Here is an 18,188-nt window from a genome sequence, read left to right as displayed (position 1 = left end):
TGCTATATAACATGACTGTCCTCAAGAAATGGTAAATTACATATGGAGTACACATGCATATGTGTAAAAGATTCTAACCCAAATGATTATTCGCCTACATTTTCTAGAAAGCCTAGCAATCTGTTAAATTGGGAGATGACAAATGTGGTTCCCCTTCTAAAGGTCAAAAATGGAAAAGGCCATAAATTTGAGGAAATAGGCCAACTTTGCATCAAAATAATTTCAGAATACAGGGATTACACTGAAATAACAGTAGCTTCATACACATAGTATCAGGGAAAGTGTGCTGGAGATTTCTCTTATTACCTTAAAAATGTGTGCTTTGAGGATGTGATGTCCCAGTTCAATAGTCTGCTGTCGGTTTAGTTTTCCCTCTTGGCGGGAAAACCAGAAGGCAAGTAATGTGTGACCACTCCTGCAAAGAAAAAGAGAAGACTGATTTTAGAAATTTTTATACCCCTAATTTTGTTTTGGGTAGGGGACTACTGTTTGAGGCCAGGCATACTTCCAGCAAAACTGTCTCATTAAACCAGTTTCTTGGGGGAAGGGAATCTGCTACTGGGTAAATAATGGGCATTGAAAAGTTCCTAGCTTTTACCAGTCCTTTACCCAAATCAAACGTGTGAATATCACAAAATGTCACTTCCAGTTGGCTTACACCCATCTAGCATAGAGGATAGCATTAAGAGATTTTCATTTTCCATCTCTGTCAGCTCTCCTTATTTCATCAGTGCTTCAATAGTCAACGCTCCTCAGTATCTCACTCTTAGTCCTATTCTGTTCTCTCTCTGAATTAGCTCATCCATCCTAAGAGCCTCCACCACCACCTATATCCTGATAATTCCTAAGTCTTTTTCTCTATCTAGACTTTTCTTCTCAGTCTTAGACTAGTATATATCCAACTATCTACTGGATTTCTCCCATTGGAGGTTCTATAGTACTTAAAATTTAACATGTCTCAAACTGGATTAAAAATATTTTCCCAGAGTGAAGTCTTTTCTGATCAGCATCTACCAGGCTTCTACCCTATCCACCTACCCTAGAAGAGCAAAGACTTCCTTTTGGTGCCACCATTATATACAGTATATACCTCTAGTATAGCATTCACTACACTATCCCGTGATCTCCTACAACAGACTACAAGTTTCTTGATGGCTTCCATTTTGCCTATTTCCTTCTGACAGATTCTCAAATTGTTCATGAAAGAGAAAGCCTTTTTTTCTGTTGGTGTTGCCTTATCTGCCCATGATATCCATAATGCTGTGGCCCTCTTGTGATCATGTGGTGAAATGGCCTGAAGACGAAAATCAACAGGAGAGCTCAACAAGAGAATTGCAGAAAAGGATAATTCTTTTGTTCATGACTGCACAGTATCTGAAGCTGCCCTAATTTTAGAATTCTTGTTATATGAAATAAATTTCTTTAGTCCATTTAAGTTAGACTTTTCTGTTTCTTCCAGCTGAAAGCATTCAAAATGACATGGTTCTTTAAGTGTGACTGTATTTATGTATGTATGTGTGTGTATGTATATATATATGTGGATATGTGTATATATATAGAGAGGTATGTATTCATATTTGTATTTATGACAGTAAATCTTGAATTATTTATATTTTTCATAGTGCCAATTTTTTAGAAGTGAGAAAAAATTGGGAATTAAAGAAAGGACACTGGATCATCTTTGAGATACATCTTCCTGCCATATTTGCTCTGGCCTCTATGAACTGTGGACACATAGAACTGTCTTTCCACTATCCACCAGGTTAGTGGTCAGCAGAGTTCTTCATGCCACTGGTAACATAACTCTTCTACTCCTTTCATTTAGAGCTCCAAAGAAGAGGAAAGTGAAAACATTATTTCAGTTTCAAGTCTAATGAATTAATCGAACAGAAGGAAAAAGTAGTAAGTTAATTATTGGTTGGTGATACTTCCTTGAAAGGAGACCCAAAATTTCTACTGGACAATTTCTCTAATACTGAACATTGTTACCCTGCCAGGCTTAACATCTGAATGCATCTCACAATGAGGTCTAAAAGCAAACATGTTCTTTGCTTTTTTTTTTAAGCTTCTGTGAAGAACCTGGAGAACAGGGGATGAGAGTAATTTCATTCCAATAAAACTTAAAAAAGAAATTCTATTGTGTTCTGTCCTTCAGCTTCAAAGAATTTTTGAAATTCTAGTAGATACCAAGTCTTATATGATTTAATAAGATTAACCTTAAGAAGCTATTTAATTAGGAGAATGTTTTAGACAAGTGTAGTGTTCATGGAATCATCAGTATCATCTGAAGGTCAGAATTCAGTTCTAACAGTCTCTCACAAATCTGAATATTGCCACTGAACTTTCATTGATCCCTTGAAAGCCCACTTTAGTTGGCAAACTATTTTAACAGAGCATAGGAAAGGTAGAAGATAATGAGAAGCATTTACACAGTGCCCTATTCTTAAGGTTTCAAATTCTACCCAGTTTTTAACACTGAAATTATTACAGCCTCCCTGGTGTAAGTATGGAAAATGGAGACTAGAACTCCTGAATAAAGGCCTCTGATCTACCACCTATGCTTAATGCCTTTTAAAATCAAGATAAAAAGCTCATCCCTGACAAGGAAATGAATTTTCAGTTAGACACAGAAATGACTTTGCCTTATTCATTTTACTACCATGACCAAGAAATCCTGGTAAGATGTCTGTATTTCTCTACTATGCATTTCAGCTAGGTATAGGTGACAATGCTTGCTTTTGTTATGGTTAATCATGTGCTAAGGAGAAAGAACAAGCAATATAGGTCAAGGACAAGATGAAGTTGACAATTTTAGCTCATTACTTCCTGGATACAAGCATATTACATTATTCATAAAATAATGGTTCTGATCAGTTCAGTGGACTTTGAAAGCTTACTGTGTTTAGGATACAAAGGCTAGTAGCAATTTACATTAGATGCTGGAATTTCCGTTTGTACCTTACAGCTTTCATAAAATATGGTGCCACAGGCTAACCTGTAGTGTAACTGGCATATATTAGACTATACTTGCTTATATTTCTATTTCTCTTATCATTTTCTTACTCCTGAACATTATTCATTCAAAATTAAATAAGCTTACAAAAATGATGGGGGTAGGGGGGGTAGGGAATGGGTTATATGGGAACCTCTTATGTTTCTTTAATGTAATGTTCTGTGTCATCTATTAATGTTAATTAAAAAAAAGTGTTAAAAAAAAGCAATAAAATTAAATAAGCCTCACCATTCTCTAAGATCACTGGTGACCTCTTAATTGCCAAATAGAATGGTTTATTCTTAGCCTTTTATTTTTTTCTTTTTCCCTCCAGCATTAGGGATTATTGACTATTTCCCTTCCTGAAACTTTCTTCTCTTGACATCTGTGCTGCTATCCTGAACCCTTTTCTAGTTCCTTCACGACATTACTTCTTTGCTTTAGGCCCCACAAACTCCTCTTTCCCCCATAGCTCTCACTTTACTTTTCTAGCACTAATTTCCTGTGAAATTTAGTTTTGGTTCTTTAACTACCTGTTGGATCCCTCTAGCTCCTCCTTGTCAAATGAAACTCCGTATCTGAAGTAGCAGCATTCATCAAAAACAAATCCCCTTAAGACTTTTTTTATCTTCTTTATAATATTGCTGGTCATTTGGGCATAAAATCTAGCCATTGTTTTCTCCTTCTTATACTGTCTGTACTGGATAATTGCCAGAGCCTTATTTTCTCCATTCAATTCTCTGTTACTTGCTCTCAGGCCCACCCCAATAATCTACATTACAGAAACCTGATCAAAATTCTTCAGTGGCTTTGTATTTACACTGACATATAATCTAAACTGTGTAGCATAGTATTCAAAGGTTATCCATAAATTGTCCCTTGCTTGTTTGTCTGCCTTTACCTCCTCACCTTGTACTTTCAATTCCAGACCGAGTAAATTATTGTAGGGTTTCAAATATGTTTTCCCTCTACTTGGAATTCTCTTTCCCTCTTAGTTGATCAGGCAAACTATTTATCATTCTTCACATCTCAGTTCACACCATCTTCTCTGTGAAGCTTAGCAGAAGTACATATTGTCAAAATGAATAAGCAGTAATACCTTATATTTTTATATTACCTTACAGTTCTCAAAATACTTTCATACATTAGCTATTCACAAAAATCCTACACTACAGGCACAGCAGTAAATATTGCTTCTAATCCTATGGTGGAGGAATGACTAAGACTCAGAAAGGATGAGGGACAGATCCAAGTTCACATGGCTAGGAAGTTAAAGAGTTGGACTGGGAACCTAAGACTTCTGAACACTAGTTCTACTGAAACCTACTTCCATTACTACAAGTGTGAAAAAGTCCACCAATGTAAAGAACAACATATTAGTTTTTATACTACAAACTCAGAATTTTTCAAATAATTAAAATCAGCAGCCATTACATTTGACTTCTTTTTTTAAGATTTATTTTTCATTTATTTCTCCTTCCCCCGCCCCTGTTGTCTGCTCTGTGTCCATTCGCTGTGTGTTCTGTGTCTGTTTGCATTCTTGTCAGTGGCACTGGGAATCTGTGTCTCTTTTTGTTGCATCGTCTTTCTGCGTCAGTTCTTTGTGTGTGCAGTGCCACTCCTGGGCAGGCTGCACTTTTTTTGCATGGGGCAGCTCTCCTTATGGGGTGCACTCCTTGCGTGTGGGGTTCCCTTACATGAGGGACACCCTTGCGTGGCACAGCACTCCTTGTGTGCATCAGCACTGCATGTGGGCCAGCTCACCACATGGGCCAGGAGGCCCTGGGTTTGAACCCTGGACTTCCCATACGGTAGTGATGCTATGTCAGTTTAGCCAAACCCACTTCCCACTCTTGACATCTTTTGATTGGTATTTTGGGAGAGAGTAGCTAAGAAATAGAGCTCAACTGAGAATATTATTTTAGGTATGACTGAACACAGCTATGTTTTCCCCCCTGTAATTGAAGATGATGGTAATGAAAATAAACTTTAATGTAGTTTAGATGTGGTTATAAAGATCATGGGGGGTAGGGAGTGGTGGAGGCAAAAGAATTATTTCCACATAGCTAATATAATGAGATCATTTTGTAGTTTAAAGTTACCCTATTGATTTCTCTGTCTGCATTCATGGTGTCTCCTTTTTATCTCTGAAATAAAGTGAAACAGGCCTATGTACAAATCCTAGCTCTGTCACTTATAAGTGTTGAAACCTTGGACAAAATATATAACCGTTCTGTAAGACAGGGAAAGTTACCTATCTTATAGGACTGCGGTGAGATACATTATGTGAAATATATTTTATATTTCTTTTGTATTTTCAGCTATAAAGAACATAGTACTATTATAAAGGAATAAACACTAACCATGAATAACTTGAAACATATAAGATCACTATGTGCTCAAATAGAACTTTAATCTTTAATGCGTGCAGCAGAGTGAAATGAGGTAATCTATTCCTAACCCCAGTCCTTACTCCTTTACTCTCTACCTCATACGTCTGCAACCAGAAGGGAAATCCACAGACCAGGGAGAAATTATCAGAATATGGGTGCCATTCACTGTCGTCAATGCAGGAAAACTCTCTAGTATAACTTTAGGCAGAGATGGGGGGTGGGGTGGGGGAGGACAAAAATACCTGGTCCCAAAAATAAGATAAAAGCTAAGCTAATGGGAGGAATACATATTTATCAGAGGTTTTCCAGAGGATATTTATCTTTACATTCAAGGTATATTTGATTTTAGATATTTTAGGAGAGAATCAATCAGAGGCCAGAGTTGGGGATTCCTCCCCTAGCACTGTCCCCTCACCACTATCCTGTATATATTTGCTTTGAGGGAGGGCAGAGAAGGTGGTATCCAGGATGGCAGACAGTAGATTTCACTTTCATTCTCATTTGCAGGCATCAGGAACCTTTTAATACAGATTATTGGAGACCAATGATACCTTTGGACAACTGATTGCAAGGCAGTGAGGAGCTACCCTTAGATGATAACTGTTTCCCTATACTTGAGTAGTTAGTATTACCTTAGGTTAAACAAACAAAAAATCAGTTTTTTTGTGTGTGTTAACAGTTAAGAGTTATGGAGTCTTTCAGAGAAAAAATGCTTTCTAAAGCAAGAGTTTGGAAGTTGGATAACAATTATTTTATACAAAATACATAATGGACCATGCTTGTTTTTCTAAGAGATTTTCACTAAGCATACCAGGGAGACAACTAGTCTTAAAAACTTCTATTTGTAAAACTGAAACAAATATATCCTGCTCTCTAGTCTAACATTTTAGGTCTCAGCATTTCTCATCCAGACGATTGCCATAAACCTCGAAACTAGTATCCCAACTAGAATCCCAGTCTCTCTTCTTCAACCCATCTTCTGTACACTGTTTGCCAAATTATCCTTCACATAATCAGTGTTATCTGATCACTATCTTGCCCAAAAGATTACAGTCTCCTGTTAGCTACAGAACAAAGTCCTAAACATGGCTTTTCTCCTAGTAGCACCTCCTGTCATTCTTTTTTTTTTTTTAAAGACATTACTCAACATTGCAATTTTTTATTTTTTATTTATTTTTAAAATTTCTCTCCCCTCCCCCACCCCCCAGTTGTCTGTTCTCTGTGTCTATTTGCTGCGTGTTCTTCTTTGTCCGCTTCTGTTGTTATCAGTGGCACGGGAATCTGTGTTTCTTTTTGTTGCATCATCTTGTGTCAGCTCTCCGTGTGTGCGGCGCCATTCCTGGGCAGGCTGAACTTTCTTTCGCGCTGGGCAGTTCTCCTTATGGGGTACACTCCTTGTGTGTGGGGCTCCCCTACATGGGGGGCACCCCTGTGTGGCACGGCACTCCTTGCGTGCATCAGAACTGCGCATGGGCCAGCTCCACACGGGTCAGGGAGGCCCTGGGTTTGAACCGCGGACCTCCCACGTGGTAGATGGATGCCCTAACCACTGGGCCAAGTCCGCTTCCCCTGTCATTCTCTTTTTGACCAAGCATCTTATTCTCTAATCCTAGCTGCTATTTCCCAAAGGTGCTCCATACCTTCACATTGCTTGCTTTAGCTCCTGCTATTTATTTTCTTCTCTGTCTACAATGCTTTCCCACTCTTATGCTGCTTAATGGAATCCAACTCATCTTTCAAGGCTGAAATTGAAAGTCACCTCCTCTGCAAAGTATTTCTTCTTTGTGTAGGTTCCTATGGTACTTTGTGCTATAGTACTGCTGTTAGTTGCTTATATGTCTGACTTCCTTATAGAGGGTAATGGCTTTAGTGTAAGGGGGGAGGCTTATTCACCTATGATCTTCTAGTTCCTAACACAGTCCTTGGTGTAGAGAAGAAGCTTAATAAATGCTTCATGAATGTACAAATGATAAGCACATGGGTATGAGGAAGAGTAACACAAAGGACTTCTAGATCCACTTCCAAATTGAATATTCAGCTCGGTCTTGAATTTGTAGGTGCCTCTGTTGCCACTGTTAGACTGTAAAATGTGTATAACTAAAATATTAAGTACCCTCACCTGACCTTTTTCAAGAATCTTAAAAATTCTGGGCTGGAGTGGGTGTCGCTCAGTGGTTGAGCACATGCTTTGCATATATGAGGATTGAATGAACCAGGTTCAATTCCCGGTACCTCCTAAAAAAAAAAAATTCTGGGCTATGGTTGTTTGGTGGTTGCTGCCTGATAATCTCCTTGTTGCTATTAATTCTCAGCAAATGACAGCCACAAATCTTTGCAAAAGATCTTTCCTCCTCCTTTAGCTTATCAGTTTATATCTGCTTTGGCATGTTCTTTTCATGATTTTCTAATGGAAGCTGAATGCAAAATACATTTCTAGTGACCTTATCCTACTGTTTCTTAATGAATATGGAAATGAAACAACCTGATAAACAAAAACTGTAAGCAGCAGACCATGAAGTATATCCAAGTTGTACCATTGTAGAACTGGATGGAACAGCATTATTTCTGTGTATATGTAGAATCTAGATAGAAATTTTTTGTTTTCTCCCATTTTGCTCACAGCTTCCTACTACCCTTTTGTTCTGTTAATGCATCACCACCCCTAGAAAAATGGACACTTTTCCTCTGCCCAACAATGAAGACCTTAGGCAGTTGGAAGGGCTTTATGAGGCAGGAAAGCAATGACTCCATTGAATTATCATAGCTTGGAACACTAACAGCAAGGATAGGAAGATTTATCACTTATCTCTTCCTTCTCCATATCCCTTGGCTCTTTGTTTATACCATTAGTACAGCACTCAGCCTTGAATTATAGCTAGTTATAAATGTCTGTTAAAACCACTCACCTGTAAGTTCTGTTAGAACTATTTTATTTATATTTGTATTCTCTATAGGGCTTAGCATAGAGTCTTGAATATATTAGTAAATGTTTACTGACTACTTACTGAAATGCATATCTTCACTTATGGCTTTCTGAGGCATGGGAGGAGGTAACTGAGGGAACAAGAGACACTATTGAGCTGTGAGAAGAGTTTCTCAAATATTTTTAGTTGCAAACTTAAATTCAGCAACACACTATCACTCATTTGTTCACTCATTAATACATCATTTTAAAATGTATTTACTGAGTGCTTACTGTGTGCAAGGCAATCCAACTAATCATTAGGAAGACAAGGATGAGCAAAACAGAAAAGGTTCCTGTTCTCATTGAGCCCACTTACATTCTTGAGGGGAAAGTGGAAAATAAATATTCACATATAATAAATTAAATAATGGACTATGATTAGTGTTATAAAGGAAATAAAAAACTTGCTATGATAAAGAAAGCAGGAGGGTACATTTTAGTTGAGATCTAAAGTGTGAGTGAAAGATCTTGCCATGTGATGAGCTAGGGAAAGTGAGCTCCAGATGGAGGAGGTTGTGCAAAGGCCCAGAGCTGGGAAAAGAGCTTAGCAAGTTCTAGAAATTGCCAGATCTAGAAACTGCCAGATGGCAAGTATGACCAGAAAATAGTGAGTAAGAAGGAGAATAAATGAGCTCAATTTAAAGAGGTAGGCAAAAGCTATCTCTAAATACAGGGCTTTGAAGAACATGGCTTTAATTTTATTCTAATCCCAGCAAGAAGCCATTGAAGGATTTTTAAGGAAGAGATTACATGGTCTGATTGATAGGTTTAAAAGATGACTCTGGCTATTGGTGGAGAATGGATTGGAATAGGGCAAGTGTGCAAGTAGGGAGAGCAATTAGGAAGCTATTGCAATAGTCAATGTGAGAGGTTAGGGTGTGGTCAGTAGAGATGGAAATAAGAGGATACTTACAAGCAAAATTTGGGTGGTGGAATCGTCTGGATATGCTGATGGCTACAATGAATACATGTCTCACAGCCTGGGTTCTTAGGTTGAAAGGCTATAAGGCTATCAGTGCTGATTTTACTAAATGTGGAGATTTATCTGCTTTTGAAAGTCTCTAGGGACGGCTGAGTTGCTCTACCTTTCTGATTGCTGAACCATTAATCTTGGTTTGACAACCTAGGAAAGCCAGTGGGACTGCCATCTTTTGATTCAGCAGGTGTTGCTTCAGCTCATTAACAGGACAAATCAGTCTCTACTTCCTTTGTAACTTTCAGTACCAAAAAATTTCTGTTAGTCATCTGTTCCACTTCTTCACCATTTTACATTTAGATTTTTTAGGTGAAGTTGTTTTAACCAGTATTTGCTATAGCAGGGAATCCCCACCTTAAAAAAAGTTGTGTTTGTATATATGTATTTAAACTATAAAACAATATTAGTTTACGGTAGCAATATAAAACAATATAGGAAAGTATAGTCCTTTCTGTGTTTTCATTTGCTGGCTTGTCTGTATGTTTGCAACAAAAGGATGGCTTCTCTTTAGCTACCATAAGCAGAATTATTTCTCTGTATATTTACTGACTTAGCAAATTGCTCATAAGTTTTTATGACAGTAAGAATAAGAAGCTCTCAGTTTTAAATAGGTGTGGAGAGGAATGCTAATTATCAGCTTTTTCCAAATTTCACTTTGGATTTGGGAAAGGGAAGAAATGTTACTGCTACCCATCTTCTGATGGCATTAGAGCTTTAAAGATTGGATAGAGCAGATATAGCTCTGTGGTTGAGAGCCTGCTTGCCATGTATGAGGTCCTGGGATCAATCCCCGGTACCTCCTAAAAAAAAGATAGGAATGGTTTCCTTATTTGATTAATAGGTGAGGGTCCCATGACTTAAGTTGTACAAAAATATATCTGTAAGGCTAAAGGACATTCATGCATTGGCAAATTGGATGTATCCCAGAATATACATTAGATTTCATGCAATACCTCCTTTGTATCATTTAATAAAACCATGACCTTGGTTACTAAGAAAATACTTCAGATTTGAGTCTCAAGTTCATTACTGATAGCAATAGAGGGATAGAAACTGGATTTGTTAATACAACAAAAACATTCATCAACAAATTAGAAAAATCCCCAATACTATTATAGACCTATGAAATTTCCAAACTTAGTGGTTGAAAATAATTAGAAATTAAGGGATCTAGACCCTTAACAAAAAATATCTCCAGTGAGGAAAGAGCATCTATAAATGGTTAAGTGCTAGTAAAAGATATTTGGAACACCTCTCTTTGCTTTATTTCTTCCAAACCTCCTAAGAGCTGGTTTAGTTCCAGGGGCCTCTTTTCTCCTTCCATGTTTCATCACTTTGATAAATTCTCTCCTTTTAGACAAAAGAAATCATGCTCCCAATTAAGAGTTTGTCACCAGAGCCTGTAACGGCTGTCGAGAGTAGTAATGTCAAGGTTTTGTGATTTAGTGAAGGTAAGGTTAAACGTCATTCTGCTTGGAGACTCATGTTTGGATTAAAAACAACAAAATCATCACAACTTGTAAATTACTGTTTTGTGGTCAGTTCAGATCCATGTATTCTACAAGAAGCCAAGATGTACAGGCCATTGGCACAGAGTTAGTTTTCATATATAGGGAGGTTGTTTGCTTCCTTTCCTTAGACAAAATGCATTTCCGACACTGCTTTGTAGTATGGATTTTGGAGCATCAAGTCTTCAATGTGTAATTCACTGAAGAATGTGGTCAACAACCATTTTTTATAGCACTGGTTATAAAGAGTCCAGTAAGTACTCAATTATTTCCACAGGTAAAGGTACGATTTGTATAGCCATTTTCTTCTCTGCTAGACATAAAATTTGTTCCTTTTAGTTTGATTTTGAAGAAATAAGGTCAAGCCAAGTTAAGCCTCCAAATTGTAACCTCATTGCTGAATCAGCTCAATATTCATTAAATAAAATCCACAACAAGATTCCTGTGTTTTATTCAGAGTTAAAAAAGAGGCAGCTGAGTCCTCTAAAACCTGTATCAAAATCTTATACATGTATACAAAGACAATCTATATGAAAATGTTGATCTAAGCTGTTCCTAGGGAAGAGGAGGGTAGATATCATGAAAAATAGAGAATAGAGGAAAGGGAGACAGAAAAAAAGAGTAGGGGTTCATTCTGGGCTAGCCTAAGTGATGTAGAAATATTAAGTAGCAGTTGAATAGCACAAGACTGTTGGCTCCCGATTGCTTACTCTTTCAGCCTCAAATTTCCATGATCAAAGTCACAAATAGGCTGGATAACAAGGGCTGGTGATGTCTTCTCTAAAATGCCTTATATTTTATGCACAAATGGCCTGGAATGTTTTTTCTTACCTCCCTCCCACAGTATACTAGCAGGGATTAGTTTATTAGATTTGTGACTGAGTCTGGTATCTCAGTGTACAAAAGGAATAAAACATAGGATAGATGAATTCAGAGGCAAGAAATCTGACAGCGATGAATAGTGGGAAACAGAAAGCAGCATAAGACAATGATATCTAAGGTTTGTGAGTGTTTTAAGGGGCATATTTTGATTTATAATGTAAATCCAAAATCTGAGAATTTTTTATGTGATAAGAGTTCCTTCAGTGATATTTCACTTACAGTTTGATAAACACACATACACTATCAAGTTACCAAGCCAAGAAAAGACATTACTTATAATTCACTTCTTTCTAAGATAATTATTTGTCTATGTAATATTAGTCCTTTTCCTGGGATATTAATTTTCTGCTCTGATTCTGGGACAAAAGGCAGTCTGGTATTTAAAATAAAGAAAACCCAACCTCAGCTGTAGCACAGACTTCTGACTCTTATTTTCTCTTTCCAGAATTATCCTTAAATTACTACTTTTCAGCTTAGGGAGAAGCTACTTGCTTGGGTGGCCTATTTCTACAAAGATAACTACTTTTTGGCTTCAGTAGAATATTCTCATCTGTGTCTAATTCCCTAATAAGGTTAACAAGTTCAGGGTGAACAAGTGAGTGTTGAAAGCCCAGAAAAATGGACTAGAAGAGACAAGGATGCTCTCCTGCTTCTAAGAGCTCCCCTTATACAGAGGCATGCATCTCAGGCACAGGCCTACCTGGTGTGATTTTAGAGGCACTGAGTTGACACGCTCTCAAGAGAAGTTAGAGAGAAAGTGGACAAGAGAGTGGGAAACAATGTACAGGAAGTTGGGGCTGGAGGCCAAAAAGACAAACCCTGCTGGAGAGAATCCTGCTAAACAGACTTGCTTAAAATGGAAAGCAAGTGTAGCCAGTTTCTTTGAAAGGTCAACTTGGGCTTTGCCAATAGCATTAAATTCTTAGTAACTTTTCATTTCACTGACCCAGGGAGCCTCAAGTTCTGAGGTCAATGCTTTAGTTAACAAGGCTGGTGCCAGACAGTGCTGGGTAAGAGGCTGAATTCTAAGTGAAATGAACTCTAAGGAAGCTTTTTTGATAACTCTTGGTTCTGTTTACAATTTTACTCTCTGTCATTATGTGTAATATGATGATCTCTTAGCAGCCATGAGTGATAATCACCAGGGAACAGACTATAGTATTTGGAGTTAAGTGTTTGCTCTTCTTGTCCCAGTATATCAACTTATTGCAGCAATACTTCCAGTTAATAAACAATATTGAGAAAGCAAGTCTGTAGAGCCATGATATGGCTGCGTAAATATCATATTTTCTCTCTGGGAATCCCTGAGAGTTTCATCTGTAGGACACTATTAATTCAGTGTTAGTCTGGCTGACTTGAACCTCAGCTTTCAATCCTCTGAGATGTCTCAGGATGGAAGAGTGGGTCAGTCAGCAAAGTGTCTCTAGAAACTGATCTCAAAATGTTTATTAGACAATTATAGATTGGTCTCTATTTCTTAAATATGTGGTTGCCAATTCTATGGATTTAAACATCAGCAGTAATACTAGTGGGATGCATAGTAAAATTTCTTGGGTATGCCACATGATTCTAGAAGAGACTCAGATTCAGTTTTTTTTTTTGTTGTTTGTTTTAAATTTTGTGTCCTAAAATGCTTATAGCAGAAGGACTGTGGTTTCTTATCCATTTAGCTATAGAGTTCAGTTAAGGTAAACTTGAAGGGTCTGTTACCGCAAAGTGAGGTGAGGATAAACAACATTCCCTGAAATTTTCTATGTGTATTCTGTACTACTATTCTAGGCATTACGCTACATGAACTTAATTTCCAACAACTCTAGGAAGAACCCTCCTTATATGATAAGAAAAACAAGTCTCAGAAACATTATATAAATTTCCAAAGGTCACAGTTAATTTCTAGAGGAGGTAGGATTTATATATTGGTAGTCTGCCTTAAACATTCATGCTCTTTCCACTATGACATGTTTCTTTAAAAAAAGTTTCCCTCTCAAGAAAAATACCACAAAATCTGCTTCCTGGCTTAATAACATCATCAGAGTTTGCACTAATTTTCTAATGAATCAGCATGAAGTAGCCTGCACAACAAGCCCACAGGCACTGTTGTCTCTAATGAAGTTTGGAGAATAACATGGTCACAAGGGTGAGAAAACCACAGCATGGTCAGAGATGCTTAGTCTTTCTGTGAGTCACTGCATGAGGTACAAACTTGGCATGTCTTCTTTTTAAGCCAGCATAAGCTCTGCTTTGTCAGCTATTTTGTTGGTGTCTTCTTTGTTTACAGGAATCCAGGATTTGTTTTTGAAAGCATGAACTTTACTAAAGGAATAAACCTTTTAAAAAGGTAGTATGGAGGTGTAGAAAGCCAGAGAACTAGATTCTACCCAAGAAAATGGGAATAGTTTCTATTGAGGCTGATTTGTTAAGTTGAGAAAGAATCTCAAGTTAGAGTCAAACTCTTTGGAAAGAGTCTGGGGTATATCAGTGTTGTCTGCTTTGAGTATAAAAGGGGGAAGTAGTGGTATATACCATTTATTTGCCATCCTTATTCTAGTCCCTCCTCTCTTCCCTCACCTATTTACTTTATGACTTTGGGCAAGTGATTCCACATTTTAAGGCCTTTACAGTAAAATGGGGATAATGACACCTTATCTGTACAAAGGCAGAGGGGACAGACTAGGTAATCTCTTCAAGTCTTTTATGACTATGTGATTTAAGATTCTATTTTCCAAAGCCGATTTTAGCACTGGCTGGGTTTTAATGGAGTTAAGTCATTGGTGACCTTAACAATAGTATGGTTTTAAAAATCATAATCAGTTACTTAAAAATGATTCTGCTCTAAATCAAAGAGAAGAACTATATCTCAGTTCTTCTGTCATAGCTGAAGAATACTGAAAAGGTAAATGGCTAAATTAATTATAGTTCATTATCCCTAGTGGGATTAGAGAAAATTATATAGGGAACTGTAAGAATATAGGACAGCTTTCTAATTATCTATGTAGATCTTGAGTCTTAGGGAAAAAACATTGTAAGGAAATAAATGAGTTAACCTCATTATAGTTTTGCCTTGAGAAGAAACAGAGATGGTTTTTCCTTTATATGAAATGTTCAATAAGGAACACTTGTCATTGTTTTTAATACCCTGGTGAATCCAATAAATAGAAAATAGGCTTAGAATTGCTTATTATAGATCTATGGCTTACCTGGGGTCACAGAGAAATTTGGTTTTCTCTCCTTCTTCTCTCCAGATAAGCCATTCTCGAAAAGAAGGATGTACAAACATACGAGTCATGTCTCTGCGCTTGATTAGAAACATGGAGAGGTTCTCCATTCTCTGCTGAAAATCATCCCATTCTAGTGTCCCATCAATGTTACCAGCATTGATGGCCTGAAAGATATGTTCATCTGTCAGTGGGTGGAGAGAGGCCACTGCCACATTCAGGAGAGGCATCACCCGGTCAAAGGAAGACTGGGTTGGAAACTTCATATTGCATTGGAGTAAATAAACCTCTGAGAGTGAAACAGGAACTACTTTGTAGCTAGAGCTCTTTAATACTAGATAGCCTTTTTCTATAAGGTCAAATGTGAGTTTTAGGTATAGATAGGACCCTTGACTAAGGGTCTTGAGATGAGAACTGAGTTTTCCAAATGTGGTATTGTCCATTTTGCCATTAAGTGAAATGTTATTCTGGATCTCTGAGCTGCTGTGTATCCGGTGCAGGATGTAAGCCTGCAGGTCCTGGTCTATGGCTTCATTCTCTTCTAGTCGATCCAAAAAAATCCTATGGAAAGGCAGCAGCTTGGTAATTTCCTAAAACAGATGAAGAGAGAGATACAGAGAGACCTTCAGTTTCCCCTAACTCCTGTGATAAACTTATGAGGTACACAAAATTATTCCAAACTTTAGAGTGGCCAAAGATACTAACAAAATATAAGTATTTATGCAGGAGGAAGGCAACTTTTCCTAACACTGAAACTTAAGATAATTTTTTATATGTCTTCAAAGGGGACTTTAGGAGTGATTTAATGGGCAATATTTTAAACAATAGTCCTAAAATAAATAGAAAATGGAGTGCTACAGAACTCTTTTGTTGTAATCTTTTATAGTGTAAATTGTGGCATAATGTCAAAGAACAATTCAGTAAGAGAAACGTATAGGAACTCATTGAATTGCATATAAAAATGTGGCTTTCAAATACTTCCATAAAATAACTGCATTTTAATGTAGGCTTTCTGGAGATGCCTTAGCTAACTTCTAGTTGAGCACTTCTGGAGGTGGGAAGCTTAGAACCTTTGTGGTCTGCTTGGAAATTATATCGGGGGAAAATGGTAGGGCTTTGTGGTGACTTAGTATTGGATTCCATCCATTCTTATCTATTACAGACTTTGTTTCTTTAAGTATCCACTCTCTCCTGCATCAATTTCTTCTCCTTTAGTGGATCATACAGTCATATAACCCTACTACTATTTTCTTACCATTTTTAGCAAAACTCTATACAAAAACTTTCTCTATTTGCTTTCTCCCTTCCCTTTCTTTTTCCACTTTGTTCCAATCAAGCTTTCAACACTACTACTTCACTGAAATGGTTCTTGTCAAGGCTTTCAGTAATTTTTACCTTGCCAAATCCAATGATAAAGTTTCAGTTCTTATCTTCTTTAACCTCTCAGCAATGTTTGACACAGTTGGTCACAACTTTCTTCTTGAATTACTCTCTGCATTTGTTTCCCTGGATAGCATGTTACCCCATTTTCATCTTAGCATATTGGCCATTCCATCCTGCCTTTACTGCTGGCTCCTCTTTCATTTCCCAGTCCACCCAAGGTTCAAGTCTCCATTCTTTTCTCTTCTCTAGTCACTTTAGACCTCGAGTATTTTATTTGGTCCCATTTCCCTCCCATTATTATTATTATTTTTATTAGAGAAATTGTGTGTCCTATGGTTTTAAATATCATCTGTATGTTCTTATGCCCAACATTAGCTTTCCAGCTTTGTCAGCTTTCCTGAGCTCCCATCATATATCTCTGTTTACTCAACATTTACATTTGGTTATTTCATAGACAAACTTTATATGACCAAACCAGAACTACTTAATTCTGTCTCCTACAACAAAACTTTCCCCAGCCAGTAAATGGCATTATCACTGACCCTACTAACAAATCCTAACAGGCATTTATGATTTTTCTCTTTTCCTCAAACCAGTATTTACTCAGTTGCTTAACAAAAACCCAGGATTCATTCTTGAATCTTCTTTCTTGCTCACACCCATATTCAGCCCATCAAGTTCTTTCAACTTTCCTTCAAAATAAAGTCCAAATATGACCACTTCACACAGCTTCTGTCTTTACCACTCTAGCCTAAGCCACCATCACCTCTTACCTGTTCTTCTGCACCAGCTTCTTACTTTCCATTCTTGATCCCCAACATTTTATTATCTATATAGCCAGCAGCCAAAGAGATCTTTTAAAAAGATAAATCAGATCCCATCACTTTACAAGGCTGGAGAAGCCTTTCCTATCTACCTTATCTTAAACAATTATCATCTTTATTTATTCCTTCACCCTCCTTTATTTTTCTTCATAACACTTAACACTATCTGAAATTTTGGTATATGTTTAATTTTTCACTTGTTTATTGCTTATGCTCATCACAAGAATATAATCTCTGTGAGGGCAAGGACATTGTCTGCCTTGCTCAATACTGTATCCTCAGTCCCTAGAACACTGTCTGGCACTACAGTGCTTAAGAAATGTTTGCGGAAATAATGATCAAAGATGAGAATTCATTTTAAAAAATAAATGAACTATTTCACTGTCAGAGTTGAATGAAAATAATTTTTTAAAAAATTCTTAAGTGAATGAAGAATCTGGGAAATTATTGTATTTTAGGTCTTGATTCATGAAGACATTGAATTTTGGACTGTATAGGTTAATATGTACAGTACATTTTCTGTTCTTTGTCATAACTGAAAAATATAAGTCATGTGCTCTACTCAATCATACTTTAAATTTATTTTGAGATTGCACACATGGTATTATATGAAAATATGCAGGAAGATAACATCTCATACACATCCGTGGGACTTAAAACTAGTCAGTGATTATGTTCCTAGAGGTTTCTTTTATTCATCCTTCATCTTAACAATCAACTTACTGACCAATAATGGTAGATAATATAACTTTTAGTTGTAAAAATGCATTTATGTTCACTCATCCATATTCTTTAACTCAAATTTCTTTGAGATTAATCACAAACATCTGCAAGATGGCAACTAGGATTAGAATAGTTTCTGATGATGGAAGGCAGTAAAGCTAATTGGTTAATATGTAGGATTAATATTTAGTACCTGAGATAGCAAAAAAGCTTGGAGTTGACTATTTGCTATTAGCAATTGTTACTGGGGATTGCATCAAAATAGTGGGAAAAGTGAATAATATGTGTGATTTTAATGTTCATCGAAAGAGATGATGGCTTAAAATA

At 37.0% G+C, this 18,188-nt stretch overlaps 1 protein-coding gene across 14 annotated transcripts in view; it reads right to left on the bottom strand.

The window, feature by feature from the left end:
- The window catches only part of TANC2 (tetratricopeptide repeat, ankyrin repeat and coiled-coil containing 2), a 593,508-nt gene that overhangs the window by 67,913 nt on the left and 507,407 nt on the right, over positions 1–18,188 (bottom strand). For all 14 annotated transcript variants that reach the window (XM_071210733.1, XM_071210734.1, XM_071210737.1 and 11 more), the window contains 2 exons: positions 14,914–15,521; positions 307–415 (listed from right to left, as the gene is read on the bottom strand). In XM_071210733.1, the coding sequence (XP_071066834.1) occupies positions 307–415; positions 14,914–15,521 (717 nt within the window). The remainder of the gene's footprint in view (positions 1–306; positions 416–14,913; positions 15,522–18,188) is intronic.

The sequence above is a fragment of the Dasypus novemcinctus genome, chromosome 21, assembly GCF_030445035.2.
Source record: "Dasypus novemcinctus isolate mDasNov1 chromosome 21, mDasNov1.1.hap2, whole genome shotgun sequence".
Taxonomy (NCBI): domain Eukaryota; kingdom Metazoa; phylum Chordata; class Mammalia; order Cingulata; family Dasypodidae; genus Dasypus; species Dasypus novemcinctus.
This window is presented reverse-complemented; position numbering and strand designations above follow the sequence as displayed.